The 20,569-nt window shown below is 41.1% G+C and overlaps 3 protein-coding genes across 3 annotated transcripts; all 3 read left to right on the top strand.

Annotated features, from left to right (window-relative positions):
- The first annotated feature begins 3,519 nt into the window (after positions 1-3,519).
- Positions 3,520-5,679, top strand: ccndx (cyclin Dx). Its single transcript, XM_040043467.1, has 4 exons — positions 3,520-4,209; positions 4,324-4,539; positions 4,714-5,034; positions 5,258-5,679. Exons 1-4 carry the CDS (start codon positions 3,943-3,945, stop codon positions 5,405-5,407), a joined length of 954 nt encoding a protein of 317 aa, XP_039899401.1. The 5' UTR covers positions 3,520-3,942; the 3' UTR covers positions 5,408-5,679.
- A 350-nt stretch (positions 5,680-6,029) lies between these two features.
- On the top strand, positions 6,030-11,569 carry nucb1 (nucleobindin 1). Its single transcript, XM_040043429.1, has 13 exons — positions 6,030-6,158; positions 7,337-7,460; positions 7,559-7,666; positions 7,805-7,937; positions 8,248-8,351; positions 8,559-8,744; positions 8,840-8,930; positions 9,046-9,104; positions 9,324-9,416; positions 9,503-9,592; positions 10,687-10,857; positions 10,944-11,061; positions 11,150-11,569. Exons 2-13 carry the CDS (start codon positions 7,341-7,343, stop codon positions 11,233-11,235), a joined length of 1,359 nt encoding a protein of 452 aa, XP_039899363.1. The 5' UTR covers positions 6,030-6,158; positions 7,337-7,340; the 3' UTR covers positions 11,236-11,569.
- A 120-nt stretch (positions 11,570-11,689) lies between these two features.
- LOC120740878 lies at positions 11,690-19,566 on the top strand. Its single transcript, XM_040043400.1, has 9 exons — positions 11,690-12,470; positions 13,762-13,818; positions 14,863-14,916; positions 15,026-15,109; positions 15,202-15,246; positions 15,503-15,574; positions 15,666-15,704; positions 16,709-16,768; positions 16,881-19,566. The coding sequence occupies exons 1-9, from the start codon at positions 12,255-12,257 to the stop codon at positions 19,119-19,121; spliced, it is 2,868 nt and encodes a 955-aa protein (XP_039899334.1). The 5' UTR covers positions 11,690-12,254; the 3' UTR covers positions 19,122-19,566.
- Positions 19,567-20,569: the final 1,003 nt, after the last annotated feature.

Here is a 20,569-nt window from a genome sequence, read left to right as displayed (position 1 = left end):
CAATCAATGAGCTGTTTTAACTCCTTCCTTTATTCTGATTGGTTGCCCCTTGCAAACAGCAGTTTTGAACAGCAGATGCATCTCAGGTCCAGCAGCCAACGCTGTGTACCTGAGATGACTACTTTAGGGATATCAGCTTTCACTGACATCATATAGAGCCAGAAGTAGAAAAGAAATACCTAAACTGAGTGTTTAGAGCACTCTGAGCTTTTTCCTCACAGGGATTAGCTGCACACCCTGTCATTTCATTATTTGAAACTTTGGCCATATTTAATACGACCATTAAACATCGTAACTGTTTATAACAGAGGTAATAGCTCCCCTTTAGTGTAACAGCCAAATGCTGTCAAAAACTCAACTGATAGTCTCAAAATTGTGATAAATACATTGATTTAGTGAAGATGTTTCGCTACTCTGCGTCTGTGTAAAAATGATTCCAACGACTCGTTTACATTCGTCCGATAAATCTGAGGTCAAAGACTGACAGACTGTTACAGTAAACTGCACTTGTTTATGTCTTAACTTGTGAACTGGTTAAACTTTGCCCTCCCTCCCCTCTCCTCCCCCACTGGCCAGCAGGTGTCTGTGTGAGGTGAATAGCTCAAGGGGAAAATAGGGCCTCTGTTCTCCACTGTCCTGGGAAATGAGCTGGAAAATGAGGGGCGGGCAGCCACACCCCCTTCTCAGGACCTGCTGCACTCCTCCTGTGGCTGGTGGCTGTCTTCGAGCCCCTCGATCCATGTTGTTTGAATACAGCTGCGGTGTATGAATTTAGCAGGGTGCTTAAACAGCCCAACGATCTGTCACTCTCGCCCTCTCGCCCTCCCACCGTCCCACCCCATCCTGACCTCACTTGACTGGCAGAGCCAAACTTACTCAGTCCTTCATTCAAACTCAATCTGCTTTCAGCCCTTTTCAAAGCCTGTTTTATAGGCGAAGGCCTTGTCGACCGCTTTAAACCTAATATTCTCTCACTAATGCTACAATCGACTAAGAATTGCAGGATCATGTCTCTTCGTGTTGTCATTATGCAGAGTGTCTAAGAATAACCATCTCAGTTAGATAATGTGGCTGCTGATCTACTCCCTGTGCCTGAGATTCTCATCTATGATTTGTTTATTATGAATTCAGTTACTCAGGAAAATTGAATGAATCTGGTCTAGGCTTGGAACACTGGACACAGGATGCATTGGCATTGTTTTGTACAGGTTTAAACTTTAACCTTGCATGAATATTTTAAAGGGAAAACATTGTGCTCTTGTGTTAATTAGTTGTAAACGTTGAGTAAGTTCATGTACAAGCCCTGAAATACCCTAAAAGAACTCAGAATTTCAGTATAGATTCAATGCCTGCGTGTAGTACATTCAAACATGTGTTATAATATGCTTTTAACCACTGATTCTGATTTGGAGGGGGGGGGTATTAATTTTAAGTTTCAGTCTTTTTAATCACTATTGTGTGGATGCCATATGTTAGACACAAGACTTGGGAAAATTACATCATGCATCACGTTAAAAACACAGAACTTTTGAAAGCCTTCTTGTAATCATCCAAAGTCTCAATAAATACGTCCATGTCAGAGTGTAGTTTCTATTTTTATTTTAGTTAATTAAAATGTTTTTAAACATCCAGTGTTAATTTTTTTTAGTTTAGCTTCAGTAACAACCATCATATGAAGAAGGAAAATGTTATGCATTTTCACAGAAAGTGGGACTGTTTAATCAGGTCTGCATTCTTGGGGATTTTAGCTTTAGCTTGTTATGATATGGGTTTCAGGTTTTGGAATATTTTATGAGATTATGTTAAGTGGTTGTGATTATTTTTTATTTTCATGACTTTCATCAAAGTAGCTCGTGCTTACGTTTACAATAGCGAAATTTAATCAAGTGCTTTATCGGAACATTACTCACAGTATAAGTACAGATTTCAGGTGCATGTTCTCCCATTGTGTATTTCCATCTTTTAAATCTTTCTTATGTTTGTTCAGTTTACCATTTTAGGACTATTGTTTTGTCATATTCTGTCTTACTGAGTTTTTTATTTATAGTCCTTTGGTTGCTGTAATACAGAACCTGCCCAACTTTGGAGATAAATGAAGTGTTCTTTTTTTTCCCTCCATAAAAATACTGTTTTGGGTTACATATGAAACTGAATCACTTCTTTGTCACAGCAGGTATGAATTATTGATGCTCAGCTGAAATCAAGTCGTGGTGATCCACAGCATGGTGTTCGTATCTCTGTCCATTTAACTCCCATTTGAAACCTTAGCTGCCATTGACGCCTTAAATGTGTGAAGAGCCACCTGTAATGAGTGTGTCAAATACAATCTGTATTCTCCACTGGGGAGTGCGACCCCATTGTGACCATCAGTGGGCTCCCCGGGGAGTGCGTGAAAAGTGTGTCTACCCCATGAATGTGTGAAGTGTGTGTGTGCGAAGAGCCAGCAGCAGGCAGAAGGCCAGGAGCTGTTGTCTGACACTGATTTGTAAAGGGAGACAATACGGCTCATTGACCTGCCCGGCTCCACTGTCTGTTGCACATACCTCGCCCGGCCCTCCCCGCTGGCCTCGCCGCTCTTTAAACAAGAGCAGCAGATTGCCACAGGGAGGGGAGACCGAAGGGGACGCAGGTTGCTTTGACAATGACAATCTGTGACGACAGAGAAGCTCAGAGCCAAAAGTTTGACGAACACATTTATAACTACTTTTGAAATCCCTTCCTCTCCCCCGATAAATGGTGAGAAACGCAAGATGTGTGCAGTATTCAAGGTATTTTAATGTTTCCATCTAAAGAGTGCAAAAGCTTCCAAAAAAGAAATCTGTTTGCAACCCCACTGTCAAATATTATTTTTCTTTATTGATTAATTTGTAATTGTTTCAAAAATTGTTTAGTATGTTTGCACGCAGCTGTTATATTGTTTCCTTACAAAAGAATATAGAATCTATCTAGAATTACCTCATCAAATATCTTTGTTAAAAAACATGTGTAAAAACAAAGAACCTTTGGGGTATTCTCGCTTGAATGAAATGTGAGATTTTACTCTCATTTTATCTATCTTTAATTTTTAATCACTTAATCACAGTTCTCCAAATGCATCCTGGGACATAAGCAACATTTTAGGATTGCAAACCTGCAAACCACCGACTCAAATCATTATACGACACAAAAATCCCTGAAACTGCACAGACAGAAATAATGGGACTGTATGTATGAATGTTTGGGAAGCTAAAAAAATATCAGAACTTCAGGATCTTTCTCTGACAGCAGGACAAGACTGAACATCAGCGTTTAACATCTCTCCTCCCGTGCTCACGTTGTAAACAAACACCCTCATCCTTTTGTCATCCATGCCCATTGTCACAGTCTGGAGGTGCTTCTCTCTCTCTCTCTCTCTCTCTCTCTCTCTCTCTGTCTCTCTCTCTGTCTCTCTCTCACCCCTCGTTGCCTTCTCTTTTCGTCCTTCTCTTTTTTCACTGTCGGTGACAAGCTGTTGCTCTGTCCCTGCGGGCCACACCCTCTCTTGTCTGTTCCTCTTTTCCCCTCCCCTGCCTCCCTCTCTCCCCTTGCTCTCCTTCTTTCTCCCTCTCCCCACCTGTTGAGGCAATTGTTGCACAGATCGCATTGTTTGTTAACTTATTATTTTATGTCGCTCATGAGGGTCTCTGCCCCTTCCTATGGCATTTCCCACCCCTCTGGACCACTCCCCCTCTCTCCCCGACTGCTGGGTATAAAACTTTGAGCATCTGGTGAGGGGGGATATTCAGCAGGGCCACCTCAGGAAGACTGATTTCAGCAAAAGCCAAGAAGGCTCTACAGTGATTTACCAACTTCCATTTACCTGCAAACTATTCAGCTTCCTCGTGTGGCAGAAGGACGTTGGTTTTTCTTTTAATTCCCTCCTGGACATAAACAAGTTCATATTTTAGCCAGCAGGCTGTGCAGATGGACAGAGACATGTCTGTGTCTCTGTGGTGTGAGGAAGTGGAGGATGACCAGACTCAGGATCAGAGCCAGAGGGAGGCACAAGCCCAGGGCCACAACAGTGGCTCGCCTCAGCTGCGAGCCGCCTGGGACCCAACAGTGTCGGGGCATCGAGTGATCCAGAGGCTGCTTCACGTGGAGGAGAGATACATGCCCTCCATGCTCTACATCACCCTCATCCACAGGGATCCGGAGCGCAGGGAGGAGCTTGCCAAATGGGCCCTGGAGGTATTCAGTTCTCTCATGCTCCAGTTTTTCGATTTGCCTCAAAGTGCTGGGTGAGTTATGTCATCGGGACAGCTGTGATCCTGACATCTTTCATCCTTTTTCCCTCCTCTCCAGGTGTGCTGTGAGTGTGGTTGTGATGAGACAGTCTTCCCCCTGTCTGTCTCTCTGATGGACAGGTTCCTGTCTGCGTCTCTGTCTGTACCGGTCTCATTGTACTGCCTGGCTGCTGGCTGCATGCTTATAGCCTCGAAGCTCACAGAGTGTGACAGCGTGACCGCTGACACCCTGTGTGCGGCAGCTGAATACAGCTTCCTGCCATCGAACCTGTTGGTGAGTTTATCTCATACTCCGAATAACCTAATCCCATTTGGGAGTCTTTCCCAGCTGTGGCCCTCTAATACCTAACAGTGATTTGTCTCCACTGGATGCCAAAGTCTTTCAAATGTAGCCCATAAAGTTGGGCTTCAGCTAAAATTTTCCTGTTTTCATGCTCCCTTCCATTAGGAAATGGAGCGTGTTATCCTCGCCACCCTCCGATGGGACACAGCAGCAGTGACTCCGCAGGATTTTCTCCCACATTTTCTCGCCTGTGTAGAGGAGAGAGGAGACAGTGGTGAATCTGCAGAGGAGCAGCTTTCCACCCTGCGGCGGCACAGCGACACGCTGGCCGCCATGTGTGTCTGCGACTCCCGGTTTCTGGGAGCCCCGCCATCGCTTGTTGCTGCAGCATCACTGAACTGTGCCCTACGAGGTCTGGGCAACAAGGGCCTCACTCAGCTGGCCCTTATGAGTGAAGCATTGGCTGAACTGTGCCAGACCGACCTGGTGAGAATGCCTGTCTTGTTTGCAAGTGGACTCAATTATTAGATTAGATTTGATTTAAATGAGGTTTTCAGTTGGAATTTTAATTTTGCAAAGGGACAGAATCAACAAGAAGCATTTTTTTGTTTTGTTTTGAAGGGCCTCCTTGTTTCAAAGCTTTGTCAAATGCAGTGAAATACACATATCTTACACAAAAGACTTCATTTTTCTCTTTCTTGCTTTCCAGGCTGTCCTGCAGTGCTACAGTGAGATGATTGAATATGCCCTCCACCAGCGTCTGAGGAGTGGGCTTCAGCAGGGCCCCACAGAAAAAGACGAGGAGGTGGAGAACGAAAGGCCTGGAACACCAACTGACATGAGAGAGATTGACTTGTGAACACTGAATGAAGTATTGCATTGAAAGTGTCAACCAATCAAAACCCTTTAAGCTCATCAGTCAAACTGATATAAATTCAATATGACCTCAGAATGCGCTGACATTTTTTCCTCATATAATTTAGCTATTTTTGTGTGTGGTTGTTAATTTATTTTTGTTAATTTATTTGTGGAAAGGCGTTTTTTCCACGTGCCATATTTAATACTTCTATCAATTTTATATTAGGCCTAGATTTTTTTAAAGAATCATATTTATACCTTTTATTTATTATTCATGCGCAATTGTTGATTCATTTTATGTTAATTTATTTCAATTTACCATAACTTTGTGTTTTTGTCCTGAGTTCAATACACAGAAAATCTATTTTTAAAGCTATTAAAAATGTTTGTACATATTTTGTGTCTATTTTTTTTAACCTAATATCCGTTGATGCCTTCATGTGCAAAGCCACGCGCCTCCAAAAGCAATCTTTTATATCTGATGTTATCTCACTAAAGGGGGATTTTGTTTCATTAATTATGTGGCACATTTATCACGGTGAGCTTGCATTATGTTCACTATAATACAAAATTGTGATCACAATTCCAAAGCTCCTTACCCGTAAAAAAAAAAAAGGATGCGTATGATATTTCCGACGTTACCTGAAGGGAGCACACAGGAGGAGATCCGCATTCCCATGACGTCAGTTTTATCCGACGCAAATACAGCTCGTGCTTGAAGCATTGGGTCAGATATCCAAAACAAACTTGCGGTAAGATACTGCCTATGTAAGGATGTTTTTCAGTGTTGTGACAAGTTTTATGTGTCAGTATAACGCCGACCAAAGAGTGTAAGAGAAATTAAGAGAAAACTGTGTCGTAGAAAGAAATGTGCTACGCGTTTCTTGCTTACATGTTCGGCGATGTGAAAACACGGAGCTCTAACATCATCTGTAAAATCAATTAATAACGAAAGAGGCCTGAAATAAGCCATAAGCGAATCATTAATTTAGGTTTGCGTTGGGTTTACAGTGACAGGGGTTCGCTGTTAACGAATAGATTATTTTTGGGGGGCTAAATCGTCATCACTCCGTATCCATTTTCCGCATCCGTAGTGTTCTTACTTAAGCTAGTTAGCTTCCTAGCAATAGCTAAACAATACCATTAATTAACAAATGCCTTATTAATAAATAATAATATAGATGGTATCATTACAAATGGCACATGAAACCTCATCTCAGAATGCCGGTATAGCTCCTATTTGTAACACTTCTTCCCTCTTGGATTACATCTATTGCGTTAATTCTTATCAAAATGTCATATTACTGTTTTTTATATATCCAAGGATACATCGAAATCTACGAAGAACTACAGTTTTAGACTTTGTATAGATCCTTGCAGTCGTCTGGTGAATTCGGCATTCATCGGTCATCAACCAATCACATTAAAAGCTAAAAATGATTAGCTCACTTTCCTGCTGTAACCGCTGCGTATAATTTGTTGACTGAGATTAAGGTTGTATAGGAGTTAAATTATATAGTATTGAAAAAAATAGAAAAAAGATGATAAACTATGTCCAGAGCACTACCTGAGGTTTGTTATTGGTGAAGATCATTCAGATTCTCACACTTCCTAAACTACAACTACAGATACCAGAAGACACACCACTCCTGGAAATCTACATAATGTATACACCAAGTATTATGAAGTAAATTTAATGTAATCAAAACAATAGGAAACATGACCTATTTGCACATGAGTATCCTTACAGGGTCTTTTGTTTGAAAATGTCATAATTGAGTTGTGTGTTGTGAGATTTTAGGGGAAGGAGGTTCTCTGTGAGTTAAATGCATCATACAGATGTTTTTAATGTACCAAGTTACATATAAATGTAGGTATGTAGGAGAACTGACACTGGAAGATATTTTTGTTATTGATATTCATATTAAAGGAGGATGAAGTGGATATCTGGCTGGCTCCTGCTGCTGTCCATCTCTGTCGAGGTCTGGTCAGTGCCTATAGATCGCAATGCAGCCCAGCAGGTCCCTAAAGAGGAAGTGCAGGAAGAGAACATGGTAATGGCTCATTATTCTGTCATTTGTTTTTTCTTCTACCTCGTGACCTGTTTTTATGACCAGAGACTTGTTGTGGATAACATTTCCTTACAAAATAGGACACTGGCCTGTACTACGACCGGTACCTCAGAGAGGTGATTGAGGTTTTAGAGACAGACCCGCACTTCAGAGAGAAACTGCAGACAGCAAACACAGAGGACATTAAGGTTGGTTTCCACCTCTGCCTCTGTTTCACGTTCTTCCTTCTCAGTCGGTAGGCTTCCCTGTGTACTGTTTACATTCTAGCAGCTGGCGTTGTGTCCAAACTGTTTAAACTCACCTGGATTTCTCATGTTTGCCGTCAGAACGGGCGTCTCAGTAAAGAGCTGGACCTGGTCAGTCATCATGTCAGAACTCGCTTGGATGAGCTGAAGCGTCAGGAGGTTTCTCGTCTCAGGATGCTGCTAAAGGCCAAACTGGACAGCACCAACACACAGAGTGAGTGGGATTCCTTTGATCCACATCACTGAAAAGTTTGCAGTTAACTGTATACTAAAGTTCTTATTAGATTTAATAATCTTTTTTTAAAAGATGAAAAAGATTTTTAACACCTTCACAGAAATTTGTGAACCATCGACTTTTTCTTATCTTAACTGATTATGGAAATTTTGTATGTCAGTCCATTTTTATCAGTCTGTTATTTACAAAAAAAAAATCTCTGTACAAATCTGTGTGTTTATTCAGTAATATATATAGAACCAAATGGTAGTCCAGTATGAGATTGGTTATTCACATATGATCCATACAGGTCTTCAGATGGACCATGCCTCCCTTCTGAAGCAGTTTGAACATCTGGATCCGCACAATCAAAACACCTTTGAGGCCAAAGATCTCGAGCTTCTAATCTCAACGGTAAGTTGCTGCATCGATAAATGAAGAAGAATTTTAGGAGTTTTTAAAGAAATTTTTGTCCATTTGAGTGTGACAGATCTCGAGAATCATAACAACACTGATCAGACTGTCTATTTTGTGCTATACCTCACCTACTTTTAAAAAAAATATTATTAACAGCAATAGTAGCAGCAATAATATCTTTTATCTCTCTGGCTTCTCATCTAGGCCACTAAGGACCTGGAGAACTACGACGCAGAGAGACACGAGGAGTTCAAGCGCTACGAGATGCTGAAGGAGCACGAGAGGCGGGAGTACCTGAAGAGCCTGGATCAGGAGAAGAGAGAAAAGGAGGAGAAGAGAATGCAGGAGCTGAAGGAGAAACACCGCCAGCATCCTAAAGTTAACGCTCCGGTGGGCGACTGATAGACCGTGTTCGTTTTTATCAGAAACCATTAGAAATGACTCAGGTTTTCAGTCTGTTTTTAAAAAATATTTTTCCCACTCAGGGTAGCGTTGATCAGCTGCGGGAAGTTTGGGAGGAGACAGATGGACTGGACCCTCAGGAGTTCAACCCCAAGACCTTTTTTAAACTGCATGGTGGGTGACAGCAACTCGCTTTTAGACATTCTCTTTTTTTCATGTTAATGGGTTATATGTTTTTTTTTTTAAAACAAAGAAAGAAGGGTTCTCATTTATTCTCTGTTTCATTTAGATACAAATGAAGACGGTGTTTTGGATGAGCAGGAACTGGAGGCTCTCTTTACAAAGGAGGTGTACAATCCTGCTTACATCCACATCATGACTGCTTCAATTAAACTTTGATTTAGTTTTATCCTGAGACTGCTTAAAATCCTGGTTTGATTTCTATTTCCTTCAAAATGCAGCTCCTCTCTGTGTTCCTAAGCTCCTGCAGGCTTTTTTACAAGCTGACAGCAGACATATGCACAGCATCAGAGTAGCGGCTAACATCTGTTTATTTCCCTCCTCCAGCTGGAGAAGGTCTACGACCCAAAGAATGAGGAAGATGATATGATGGAGATGGAGGAAGAAAGGCTGAGGATGAGGGAGCATGTCATGAAAAATGTAAATTGTTAATTATTTATCTCACCATTTCCCACCTTTACTGGGTTTTTCTTTAACTGACGCAGCCACCCTTCCTGTGTTAAAAGGTGGACGCAAACAAAGACCGGCTCGTCAGCCTGGAGGAATTCCTCAAGTCCACAGAGAAGAAAGAGTTCAGTAATCCCAAAGAGTGGGAGGTAAGGAGCTCAGAGGTGGCCTGAAGGTTGGGGAAGTGGGTGGATGCTTTGCACTGGGTGTGTGGTTCAAGTTCCCAGGATGAGCCTGGAAAGCGTGGGTGCTGAAGTTGAACAGTTAATAAGTCTCTCACAAGTTGACCCAATGAAAAGTCTTTGATGTACTTTTTATTTTTTAATTCCTGTTTACCAATGGACATTTGGAAAATCAGACTGGGTGTGACAGTGGTGTTCTTTTCAATAATGAGGTAATGCATGCATAATGCTTTAACTAATTTCATCGATTGGGGATCAGATCGCGAAGGTCTCTGCCTTACCCTAGGCAAGGTATTACATTCCTTTGGTGTGTTTTTTTTTGTTGGGGGGGTTCCCCATAGGAATCACACTTAATCTGACCCCTCACCTAGAACTAATTTATCTAGGGAGGCTTTGGGATCACTGTGGCCTTCCATGGCTAGGGTGAGAATTGATATTTCCAGCTCTGAGCCCATGTTTCTCTACCATAAGAGGGTGGAGTATCCACTGCAGGTTAGGGCAGAGTTTTTGGATGAATTGGAATTCTCAGAGTCTTTTTCACCAGTGTTTTCACAGTGCGGAGCAGGAGATTGAGATACAGATTGGTGCAGCGTTTGTTGTGATGCAGACGCTGTATTAGTCCGATATGGTAAAGAGAAAGCTGAGCATGAAAGCAAAACTGTTGGATCTCCAGTCGATCTACATTCCTATCCTCACCTATGGCTCCAAGGTAGTGACTAAAAAATAAGCTAAAGGTTAAAAGCATTACAAGTAAGCTTATGCATAGGGTGGGAATCTTGGCCATTTGGGAGGCAACTCCTTCGTGTCTAAAGGAGCCTGTTGAGGTGCTTGAGGCACCTAAACAGGATGCCTCCTGTGAGGCTCATAAGTGAGGTGCTGGTGTTGGACATGTGCTACCAGTAGGAGGCTCTGCGGCAGACACTGAACATGATGGAGAAGTTATAGGCCCCAGCTGGTTTGGAAACATCTCGATGTCCCTCCCCGGGAAGAGGGAGGGACATGTTTTCTTTTTTAAATGGATGGATGTGTGCGTTACCTGCATCCCGCTGTTGTCGCTGCAGACTCTGGAAAACAAGCCAGTGTATACAGAGGAAGAGCTCCAGCGATTTGAGGCTGAACTCAGGGACAAGGAGGAAGAGCTGAAGAGGAGGGCTGAGACTCTGCTTCAGGAGCAGGAGCTGCTGAGGGAGAGAGGCAAAGCCTTGGAGGCCCAGAGAAGAGAGTACCAGCAGGTAACGATCCTACCCTGGCGGTCACTTTCTTACATCATCTGAAACTTAAAAAATAGTTAATTGTTTTTTCTTTTTTTAAATGGCAGGCTGTATTAGAAATGTCTCAGCGACAGAAAGAACAGCAGGCAGTGGATGGGCAGCCTCCTGCGGGTCCTAATGGAGAACTACAGTTTCAGCCACAGACACAGAAACCTGAAGATAAAGGTAAACTGATTGTGACATATCCAGCATTGTTGTTACATTCTTTGACTTGTGTTTTAATTCATTAATTTTTTTCATATTTCTCCCACAGAGGCAAAAGCTCCAGCTGAGCCCGAAGCTGAAGCCCAAAATAATCTGCCTGCAGAACCCCCACAGAATCTGCCTTTGCACACCTAATGTGCTCAGGCAGCTTACACACACACACACACACACACACCTAAACATACGCACATTTGGTTTGATTTACCCTGACACAGATATCCAGATGGGTTCTGCAAAATGCATTATGTGATCTGTGTGCATAGGTTCAGACAGACCGGCTTGTTTCTTGTGACATACTGAGTGTACTGAGTGTTCATGTCTGTGGTCTACATTAGATTAAAGATATCAAAGCACACGGTATTAGTACACGTATTCTCAGAAATCTTCAGTTTCAGTGAAGCTGTCAATCCTGCAGAATCGCATGTGTAAAATCACAAACGTTGCCGAATAAAATCTTAATTTAAAAGTATTTTGGGGAGCACTGTGTGGGGTTTTTTTTTGCAACACTAAATCGCACAGCTTCAGACATGATCGATTGTCATTATTTTTATGTGGGTGCTGAAGTTGAACAGTTAATGAGTCTCTCACGAGACGGAAGAATTTCAAAGTTTGTTATTTATATAACAAAATTTGCAACTATACATGCCAAGGTCAAGAATTTCCAGAGAGTAATGCAACACTTGGCTTTGTGGATAAGGAGGAAAACAACAGAAATATTCGCTTGTTGCTGAAATTCAGTTTTTCTCAGAAAGATCTGAACAAGATCTTTTTGTGTGAGCTATTTATTAATGTCAAATATGCAAGGACAGTTTAACGAAGAAACAGTCAGCAGGTATTTTACACTCTTGAACTATTGTGGAAAGAGATTAACAGTAAGTAAAAAGAGCCCGTGCTTAGATAAACTGGTCCAGTTTTTTGGGAGGTGCTGCAGGAGCCACATTCTTTGGTAGAAGTTTAAATTAATTAAAAAAAAAAAAAAACTATAATAATCCGACTACTGAGGTTTTTTTCAACATTTCCAGGTTTTATATTTTGTTATTATAAAACCCCATAAAATAAAATATATATATATAAAAAAATAAATATCCATTCACACTTCCGGTGCAGGGGGAAGCGCTTCCTGGTAGCTGAAACCCGTAATGAATACGTGAATCATGCCTCGCAAAAACGAGCTTTCGGAAGCTTTACGATCGCAAATTGTTGATCTGCACAAAGCTGGAAAAGGTTATAAAATAATCTCACGCACTTTGGATATTCATCGCAACACAGTTAGGGACATTGTGCTTAAATGGAAGCGATTCAGTACTGTGGCTACTCTGCCGAGAAGTGGGCGCCCTAGAAAGACGTCTGCAAAGACAAAGATCAGCGAGGTAACCCTTAATTACTCTGCAAACAGCAAATCAAGCAGCCGTGTGTACAAAACTAGACGCCTGCAGCATCCAGACGAGCTTCTTAGCTCTGAACCCTGATGAAAACAAATGTGGAAGTTATTATTTAGCGGCCAGTGGCCACATTGGAGCTTCAGCGGTCATGCCAAAGCGCATCAGTTGGATTTCAGACTAGACTAGGCTTGTTTTTCTTTAGAAGGTGTTTTAAACCATTTGTGGATAATATCTCTCACTGTGGTTCGCTGATGTCCCAAAGCCTAAGAAATGGCTTTGTAATCCTTTCCAGGTCGGTGGATGTCAGACAGGTTCTATTCAAGTGATTTCTGTAATTAAATAATAGGAGTATGGCTACTGAAATTGAACTCGGCTTTCCAAAAAATGTCGATTAATCACAGTTAAGTCATCATTTAACAAGGGAGGAAATTACTTTTTCACATAGGGCCAGGTAGGTTTGGATAGATTATTCCCTTAATAAATTTTAAAACGTATTTAAAAAGTTGGATTTTTTATTTACGCAGGTTAAATTTGTCTAATATTAAAATTACTTTGATGATATGAAACATGTAAGTGTAATAAATCAGGAAGCAGAAAACGAATAACTTTTTCATGGTACCATATATTGGTCCAGCTCACAGTATGAGAGCATGTGATCATACATGAGACACAGATCAAGTGACCCCCCCCCCCCCCCCCCAACACACACACACACACACACACACACACACACACACACTTTGCATTACTAAACATTCTCCGTTAATAAAAGCATTTTTGTCATTTTTCATATTTACATTTTCTAACCGCTAAAATGTCTTTTTAGAGAGTGTGAATATATAATATACTAATCTGAATGTCATTTCAGTTTATTTCTTGAAATGTAGCAAATGAAATTTGCTACAAATTTTTAATTATTTAATTTTGGCAATTCATTTCCTGCAATTTACCCCAAAGATTCGCACAATATCGTTTGAGTAACTCTTGTGAAATGCACTCAAAGAAGTAATGAGATGAACAGGATATAACATGGGTGACATCCCACCAGTGAATACTTGCCCCACCTACCTATTCCAGTCCACACCAATAAGAGCATGTTGCTTTTCCACTCCCCAAAAATCCAGAATTTAATTTTTATTTGTATAAAATTATTTTGGTAATGGGTTCACTTAAAGAAATGTTAATCACTCTACTGAAATCCATGACAGTTTGATCTCTGAGGTGCAGCCGCACATTAATGTTTACCATATGACTTGATGCATCTTTTCCTGTCTCTTAGGTTGGTAACGGCTCTAGTGAGCCAAAAGACAGAGGAGAAGATTTGCATCACAAAAAGGTAAATTTTATTAATTCAAGAGTTGAATTGACCACTTGAGGAACTGCAGTTTTTGGCACTTCTGTGTTTGGTTTTGATTTTTAGCCCTGCAGATTGCCACTTGGTTCATCTCCATGGAACCCCATGCTCTCCATTGTTAGTTTTCTATTCACAACAACTGTACTGGTGATCTGTGGTTTACTGCTCTTTGTAATCTGAATTCAACCACTTAATTCAACCAGATGTGAGCAGATGTTTTATGAGTTGTCCAGGCTGATCTCCATCGTCTACACTGACAGTTAGACTTGTAGTCAAGACCGCCTAAATCAAGACCGAGACAATACCAAGACCAGAGGGTGTCGAAACCAAGACAGACCGAGTAAAGACCAAGAGAAAGTCGAGACGAGACTGGACTTTTCTTTGTAAGCTCCTTTGACTACGATGACCTGGATGACTGAGAACCTTCACAGAACATAGCTGAGCCACTGTGTGAGAGCTGAGGAGCGGGTCTCACTCAAGGGGAGTCGACTCTTCTGATTCACTACAAAGCACTCTCTAAGCACGGCTCTTAGAGCTGATGCTTTTGCACATGACACATTATCGAACGCTACGTTGTGTGTCATGGATACTGTTGACTCCAAATCTCCCGACCACTATGTCGATCTGAGACAGCAAGACCGAGACAGCAAGGCCAAGACGGGACCGAGACCAAGACAAGACCATGACCACGTAAAAGTGGTCTCGAGACCAAGACCGGTCTTGAGACATCCACCTCTACTGACAATATACTGTTTATGCTGTCTTTATACTAGACAGTAAATGTAAAATTTACAGTGACTTCTGATTTAAAATAATGAGGGCTTACATGTAAGCTTTAAATTTAAATGAACTTCTTTAAAGTTTATAATATAATGGTATTAATTTTAGTGCTTGACTGAGGTTTTAGTTATTTATTTTGGAGTCATGTATCTCTCGGCATATGTCGTGTAAAAGTGTGCTTGACTGTGAGGATGCTTGGGTCTTTTTCTTCTGGCTCACATCTATATTCTGTCTCTTTCTCTATAGCAGCGAGGAAAGGCTACTGCTGTTTCATCTAAAGATGAGACTACAGAACAAGACGTTAGTGCTTATGTATTTGTTAAAATTGTTTAAATGATTGTTTAAAATATCTGATTTTTAAAGTAATCTAATAAAACCTATCATTCTATATATTTCTCTTTAAATCCAGAGAGACTTTAGCACCACCCACAAGGATGGAAAGATCATACATTCCGACTCATCTCGTACTCAAGCAGCAGATGAAGAGAATATGGTGTGTTAGCTACTGTATATATATATTTATAAATGATATACAATAAATTATCACATGAAGATGTTTGTAGCTCATCACTTCCTGTCTCCTAGGCTGGACCGTCAGATATCAGAGGAGGAAGTTCAGCCCATAAAATGGTAAAGCATCTTCAGTTTGAGCATTGTTTGGAAAGACAAGAACCCCTCATTCTGTTTACCTTTTAAAATCCAGAGACGATTAGTCGACATAGAAAACTGAAAAATACCATCTCAATATTATTAACATGCCTGATCTAAATTTGGCCACATTTACATTCAAATTGACCTCTCCAGTCCTTTTAGGGAGGAACCAAAAATAGCAGATAGCATGGTTTCAAGTGCAGGTCCTCATTCTGTTTTCCTGTTAAATTTTTAGAGCGATAACACCATCTGCAGTGATGGAAACACAGATTCTTACTCATCTGATGAAGATGAAGAAGACCCTATTGTATGTGAAGTAACAATAAGTGAAAATGATTTTAAGGATATCAAAATGATGACATCAAGATGTTCATCAGCCATCCTTTTCTGACTTGCAGGCCAGTCATCTGTCAGCTGGAGATCCGGACCATGAAATGGTAAATATGCACATGCAGTAAGAAGTGCAATAATTACTTAGTTAAAACTAAAGCAAACCATCCAAATAATGAATTTAAAGAAGGAACCCACACCACAAACGCAATCAAGACGCCCAACTTAGGCTACGTTCACGCTGCAGACGAAAGCGCATCAAATCCGACTTTTTGACCCTATGCGACCCATATCCGATCATGGTATGACAGTGTGAACGGCACAAATCCGATATTTTCAAATCCGATCTGGGTCACTTTCGTATGTGGTACTGAATCCGATACATATCTGATGTTTTAGAAAACGACTGCTGTTTGAACGGTCATGTCGCATTAAATCCGTCTTTTACGTCAGTGACACAAGACAGACGCCAATTTTCAGCGCCGGAGAAGACATCGCAAACGCTTCCTGGCCATCCAGTGAAACTGTTGGGAAGACAACGTTGGAGAAACGTGAACATTTTATTTGTACTGTATAATCTGCAGATTCTGTCCGAAATCTGCAGCTATCGTTTAAAGCATCCCAAAAAACCAGTCTGTGATGAAGGAGTAAACATATCCAGGAAACCAAATTTGACCAAATTTGATTTAAGTTTGAAGTTGTGAATTATTAGGCGCACGGATACTTCAAGATACTAACACAGGCAGCTGTAACCACTAAGTTCCTACTAGACTTCACCTCTTGAACCTCAGCCATTTAGGATACATCCTAAGCAAACATTGGTAACTTCTCTGTTACAATATTATATAGTTTTAGTAGTGCTGTTTGGCGTTAATCTCATTAAAATGACGTTAATGTCATGTTAGTGAGTTAGTGCAGATCACCCTGTGTGTGGGGCTGCACAGTGCACAGATTTTGGATCAACTTTTAATCAATTATTTAATTAATGCTTGATACACTGAATTATTTTGGAGACTGTATGTGTAGGTGAAGAGGAGCTTAAATGTGAGCATGACAGCAGGGTTTTTCATATAATATACCTGCTTATATCTCTTTCTCTTTTATGTTATAGCACCAAGGAGCAACCAACTCTGCTTCATCTGATGATGAAACTACAGAAGAAGATCCAACAGTTAGTATTTTTCATTTGTTATTTTTTTTACATATGGAAATGATGACATTTTGGTTCATTTCAACTACATTTAGCTTTTAAAGCATATTTCTGGCCTGTCATGTGTTACTAGGAGCAGTTTTTCTGTGGAGAGAAGAAGATATATGCTGGTTCCTCAGTCACAATGGGAGCCCTCCTCCTGCTCCTCCTGGCGTTCATTGTGAAGCACGGCTTGTCAAAAGCAGCAGCCAGAGATCTCCTGCACCTCCTAAACTTGGTGGTACCCGGATGTGTTCCAAAGTCGCTTCGCTTTTTAAAAAAGCATTCGACTGATTACAATGGAAAGACTGAGATTCACTTTTATTGCCCCAGGTGTACAAGCTACCTTGGTGTGGATCCCGGTAATGAGTGTAGTGTGTGCCAGCAGAGCTTGAGCAGAAAATATCTGATCTTGAAGGCTTACTACTTCCTTGTAATGCCGCTAGAAATTCAGCTAAGAAACCTCCTTGCGCGCGTCCACTCAAAGCTTGGGAAGCATTTCACGAGGGATGATTCCTTTTCTGATGTCCACACTGGAAACGAATACAAGAGTGAAAGACAAGACGGCAGTATTACACTCACCTTCAACTGCGATGGCTCGCCCGTGTTCAGCTCCTCAAAATACTCCATCTGGCCCATCCTGTGTACCATCAATGAACTACCGTATGTGGAACGGTGCAAAAACGTTCTGTTGCACACTTTATGGTTTGGCAAAGGAAAACCACAAGTTCAGAGTTTTTTGACTCCGTTCATTAACGAGCTTCAGAAACTGTCTGCTGCAGGGTTCTGTTGGAAAGATGAGATCGGCTCGGAGCATCACACCACGGTAACAGTTAAAATATGCACATGTGATGCGATAGCAAGAGCAATGGTGCAGAACTTTGAGCCGTTCAACAAAGAATTTGGTTGTGGTTTTTGCTACCACAAAGGTGAGATGGTTATAAAGGGCAGAGGTTTTACCAGAGTTTACCCGATACAGATGGACGGCTGTGATCTGAGACACATGCCTGAAACGGTGCAACTTGCTGAGTTAGTGATGGGAAATAGTTACGACCAGAGTCAAATGGGGGTTAAAGGTCCAAGTCTCCTGTTTCTTTTGCCATCATTTGACATTATCAAAGGCTTTGTTCCAGATTACATGCACTGTTTTTGTCTGGGCGTTGTCCGTCAGTTCGTCAATCTATGGTTCGACCCGCTTTATGCCAGCAAGGACTTCCATTTGACAGATGAGCATTTAAACGACCTGGACAGAGCCTTGTGTGAGATCCAGCCACCAAATGAAATCAGCCGAAGTCCCAGGAGCCTCAGTGAGAGGATGCATTGGACAGCTTGTGAGTGGAGAGCATTTGCTCTCCTCTATTCTCCTGTAATACTGAGGAATGTTTTGCCAGCAGTGTACTACAAGCACTGGATGCTTCTTCCTTGTGCCCTTCACGTCCTCCTCTCCCACTTTGCCACTCAGGATGAGCTCAACTGTGCAGAGTTGTGTCTGGTTCAGTTTGTAGCACAGATACCGTCTCTCTATGGACTCGAGCATTGTTCGTACGACTGCCATGTGTTGACGCATCTTACAGAAGGTGTCCGGAACTGGGGGCTTTTGTGGGCCAATTCAGTCTTTGTTTTTCAAGACATGAACAGCAGACTGTTGCAGATGTACTCTGGTACGCAGTCAATTTCATTACAGATTTTCAAGAATATCTTTTCATATGAGAAAATAATAAGACAAGGAAGTGCTACCCTTCAGGACGCCAGCACAGAAATCAAAGACTTCTTCTGTTCCATGACAAGTTGTGATCGTTTTACAAAGTCATTAAATTACATTGGAGAAGAGTTAGTGACTCTGGGAAGTGGCTCTCAGAGAGTTTTGACACCAAGAGAAATTGCAGCGTTGCAGAAGAATGAAACACTTTCGTGGTGCCAGCCACATCGTGACAGTGTAACCGAATATAAGCGTTGTGTTTATAAGAACATGCTGGTTACTAGTTTGGAGTGCAGTGGCACATTAAAAAGAAACAATTCAGTAATAGAAACGAGCAGTTGCTTTGCTGTGGTGGAGTCCTTGGTCGTTGTACCGAAACCCTGCAGCTGTGAAGGAAAGCCCGACTGCTCCTGCAGAGAACTGGTCTTTTTCTGCAAGCAGCTGCAGCGACTAACCAGACAGCCAACTATCCAGGACACACAGATCAACACAAACATCGCCAAATTCCTTGTAAAAGTGAGGAACTCAAATGAACTGTGTGCAATAACATGCCAGGACATTGTTTCCAAATGCTTCATGATTGAGCATGTGGGTCAGTTATATGTCATGAGAATGCCTGTGTTTGAGACACATTAAAGTCTGTCATTTATGATTCATGTCAGACCTCTCTGAGCTTGGGTGGGAATGTTGGAAATGCTCCAACCAACCTTCGTCACTTTGACAACCCCTGATTAAATCAGATAACTCAAATAAGAAAACATGCTGTCTATTTTCCAACAGGTGATACATCCAACACAACCCTACCATGGGCAGTACCGAAACATGCAATAAGCACAACCTCTGTATTGCATTACTTTATGCTCTTATTGCACCAGCCGGACAAAGTGCATTAAAAATACTATTTTATTATTATCTTTTTCAGTTGTGCAATTTTCTTGTTGTACATTAAAGTGCACCTGTACATATGTTTGGTATGTAGCAGAAACTACCAGTGAAGGTCCTTCAATTTCATGTTTGTTTTATTCAACATCAAATTGTTAATATCAGCTTTGATTAAAAACTTGAATCTTTGAAAAATTGCCTTAAGTTTCAGAATATCTTCGTTTGTTTCTCTCATTTAGCTGTAATGACAGACACACACATAAGCCTTTAAAATCACCATCATTATCGTTGTCATTAGATGGATCTGCACTGGTCCATGGGGAGTTGGGGCTGTTTCCCCATGGACTAATGTAGAATGTGACTTCTTTCTACAATCACAGGAGTCACCCCCCTGGAACCCCTAAAGAAATCATATTTTGGAGAGTTCAGAATATCAGAGTACAACCCATGTAAAAAAGTTGTAGACTGATCTCAACAGAGCCATTCACTGAGAGAGTTTGAGAATCAAAGTGTACCAAAGCTGTTCGGGCAAATCTGTAGCTGAATTAAAACAATTCTGCGAAGAAAAGTGGGCCAGAATTACTACACAACAAAGTGACAGACTCATTGCCAGTTATCACAAACACTTTATTGCAGGTCTTTAAAGTTGGCAAAACCAGTTATTAGCTTTGGGGGGTAATTACTGTGTCACACAGGGCCAGGCAGGTTTGGATAGCTTTTTTACCTTGTCTGACATATTGTGTTTGTCTTGTGACTAAGATGAATGTCACATGTATGACCAGTTGAGTCATTCCACAGGCTGTTTTTTCACTGTGTAGCACGTTTGTATCCTGTGTATAACACACTGTGGTTTCTCCCTGTTTACATATGCTTTTCATGAACCCAGCCTCCCCCTCCTTAAAATGATCATTATCTGATAGAAGCAAAGTATTAAGGATTAAAACAAAGTCATATCCCACTGCTGTTTTCACTTTTCATCTCATTTATTATAGAAAAAAATGTATGGGGTTCCATGAAAAACCTGACTTTTTTTTTTCTTGATTCCTTTAAATGACATGAGCAGAGACTACAGGTCAATAATTAAATTACTGGCCTGTCTTGGTTAATCTTTGCCAGTCAAGAAGAAAGGTCAAAGAGACTATAATAATAGTGGCTACAGCTTTTACTTTGTTGTTTTTAACACATTATTACGTTATTATAAA

The sequence above is a fragment of the Simochromis diagramma genome, unplaced genomic scaffold (assembly GCF_900408965.1).
Source record: "Simochromis diagramma unplaced genomic scaffold, fSimDia1.1 OVJJ01000321.1, whole genome shotgun sequence".
In the NCBI taxonomy this organism is placed as follows: Eukaryota; Metazoa; Chordata; class Actinopteri; order Cichliformes; family Cichlidae; genus Simochromis; species Simochromis diagramma.
This window is presented reverse-complemented; position numbering and strand designations above follow the sequence as displayed.

Excerpts from the sequence above, each read along its gene's own strand:
- ccndx (XM_040043467.1), top strand. The coding sequence starts at position 3,943 with ATGGACAGAGACATGTCTGTGTCTCTGTGGTGTGAGGAAGTGGAGGAT. Across the intron at positions 4,210-4,323 it reads TTGCCAAATGGGCCCTGGAG|GTGTGCTGTGAGTGTGGTTG; the intron begins GTATTCAGTTCT and ends CCTCCTCTCCAG. Across the intron at positions 4,540-4,713 it reads TCCTGCCATCGAACCTGTTG|GAAATGGAGCGTGTTATCCT; the intron begins GTGAGTTTATCT and ends CCCTTCCATTAG.
- nucb1 (XM_040043429.1), top strand. The coding sequence starts at position 7,341 with ATGAAGTGGATATCTGGCTGGCTCCTGCTGCTGTCCATCTCTGTCGAG. Across the intron at positions 8,352-8,558 it reads TCGAGCTTCTAATCTCAACG|GCCACTAAGGACCTGGAGAA; the intron begins GTAAGTTGCTGC and ends CTTCTCATCTAG. Across the intron at positions 11,062-11,149 it reads ACAGAAACCTGAAGATAAAG|AGGCAAAAGCTCCAGCTGAG; the intron begins GTAAACTGATTG and ends TTTCTCCCACAG.
- LOC120740878 (XM_040043400.1), top strand. The coding sequence starts at position 12,255 with ATGCCTCGCAAAAACGAGCTTTCGGAAGCTTTACGATCGCAAATTGTT. Across the intron at positions 15,110-15,201 it reads CAGCAGATGAAGAGAATATG|GCTGGACCGTCAGATATCAG; the intron begins GTGTGTTAGCTA and ends CCTGTCTCCTAG. Across the intron at positions 15,575-15,665 it reads AAGATGAAGAAGACCCTATT|GCCAGTCATCTGTCAGCTGG; the intron begins GTATGTGAAGTA and ends TCTGACTTGCAG.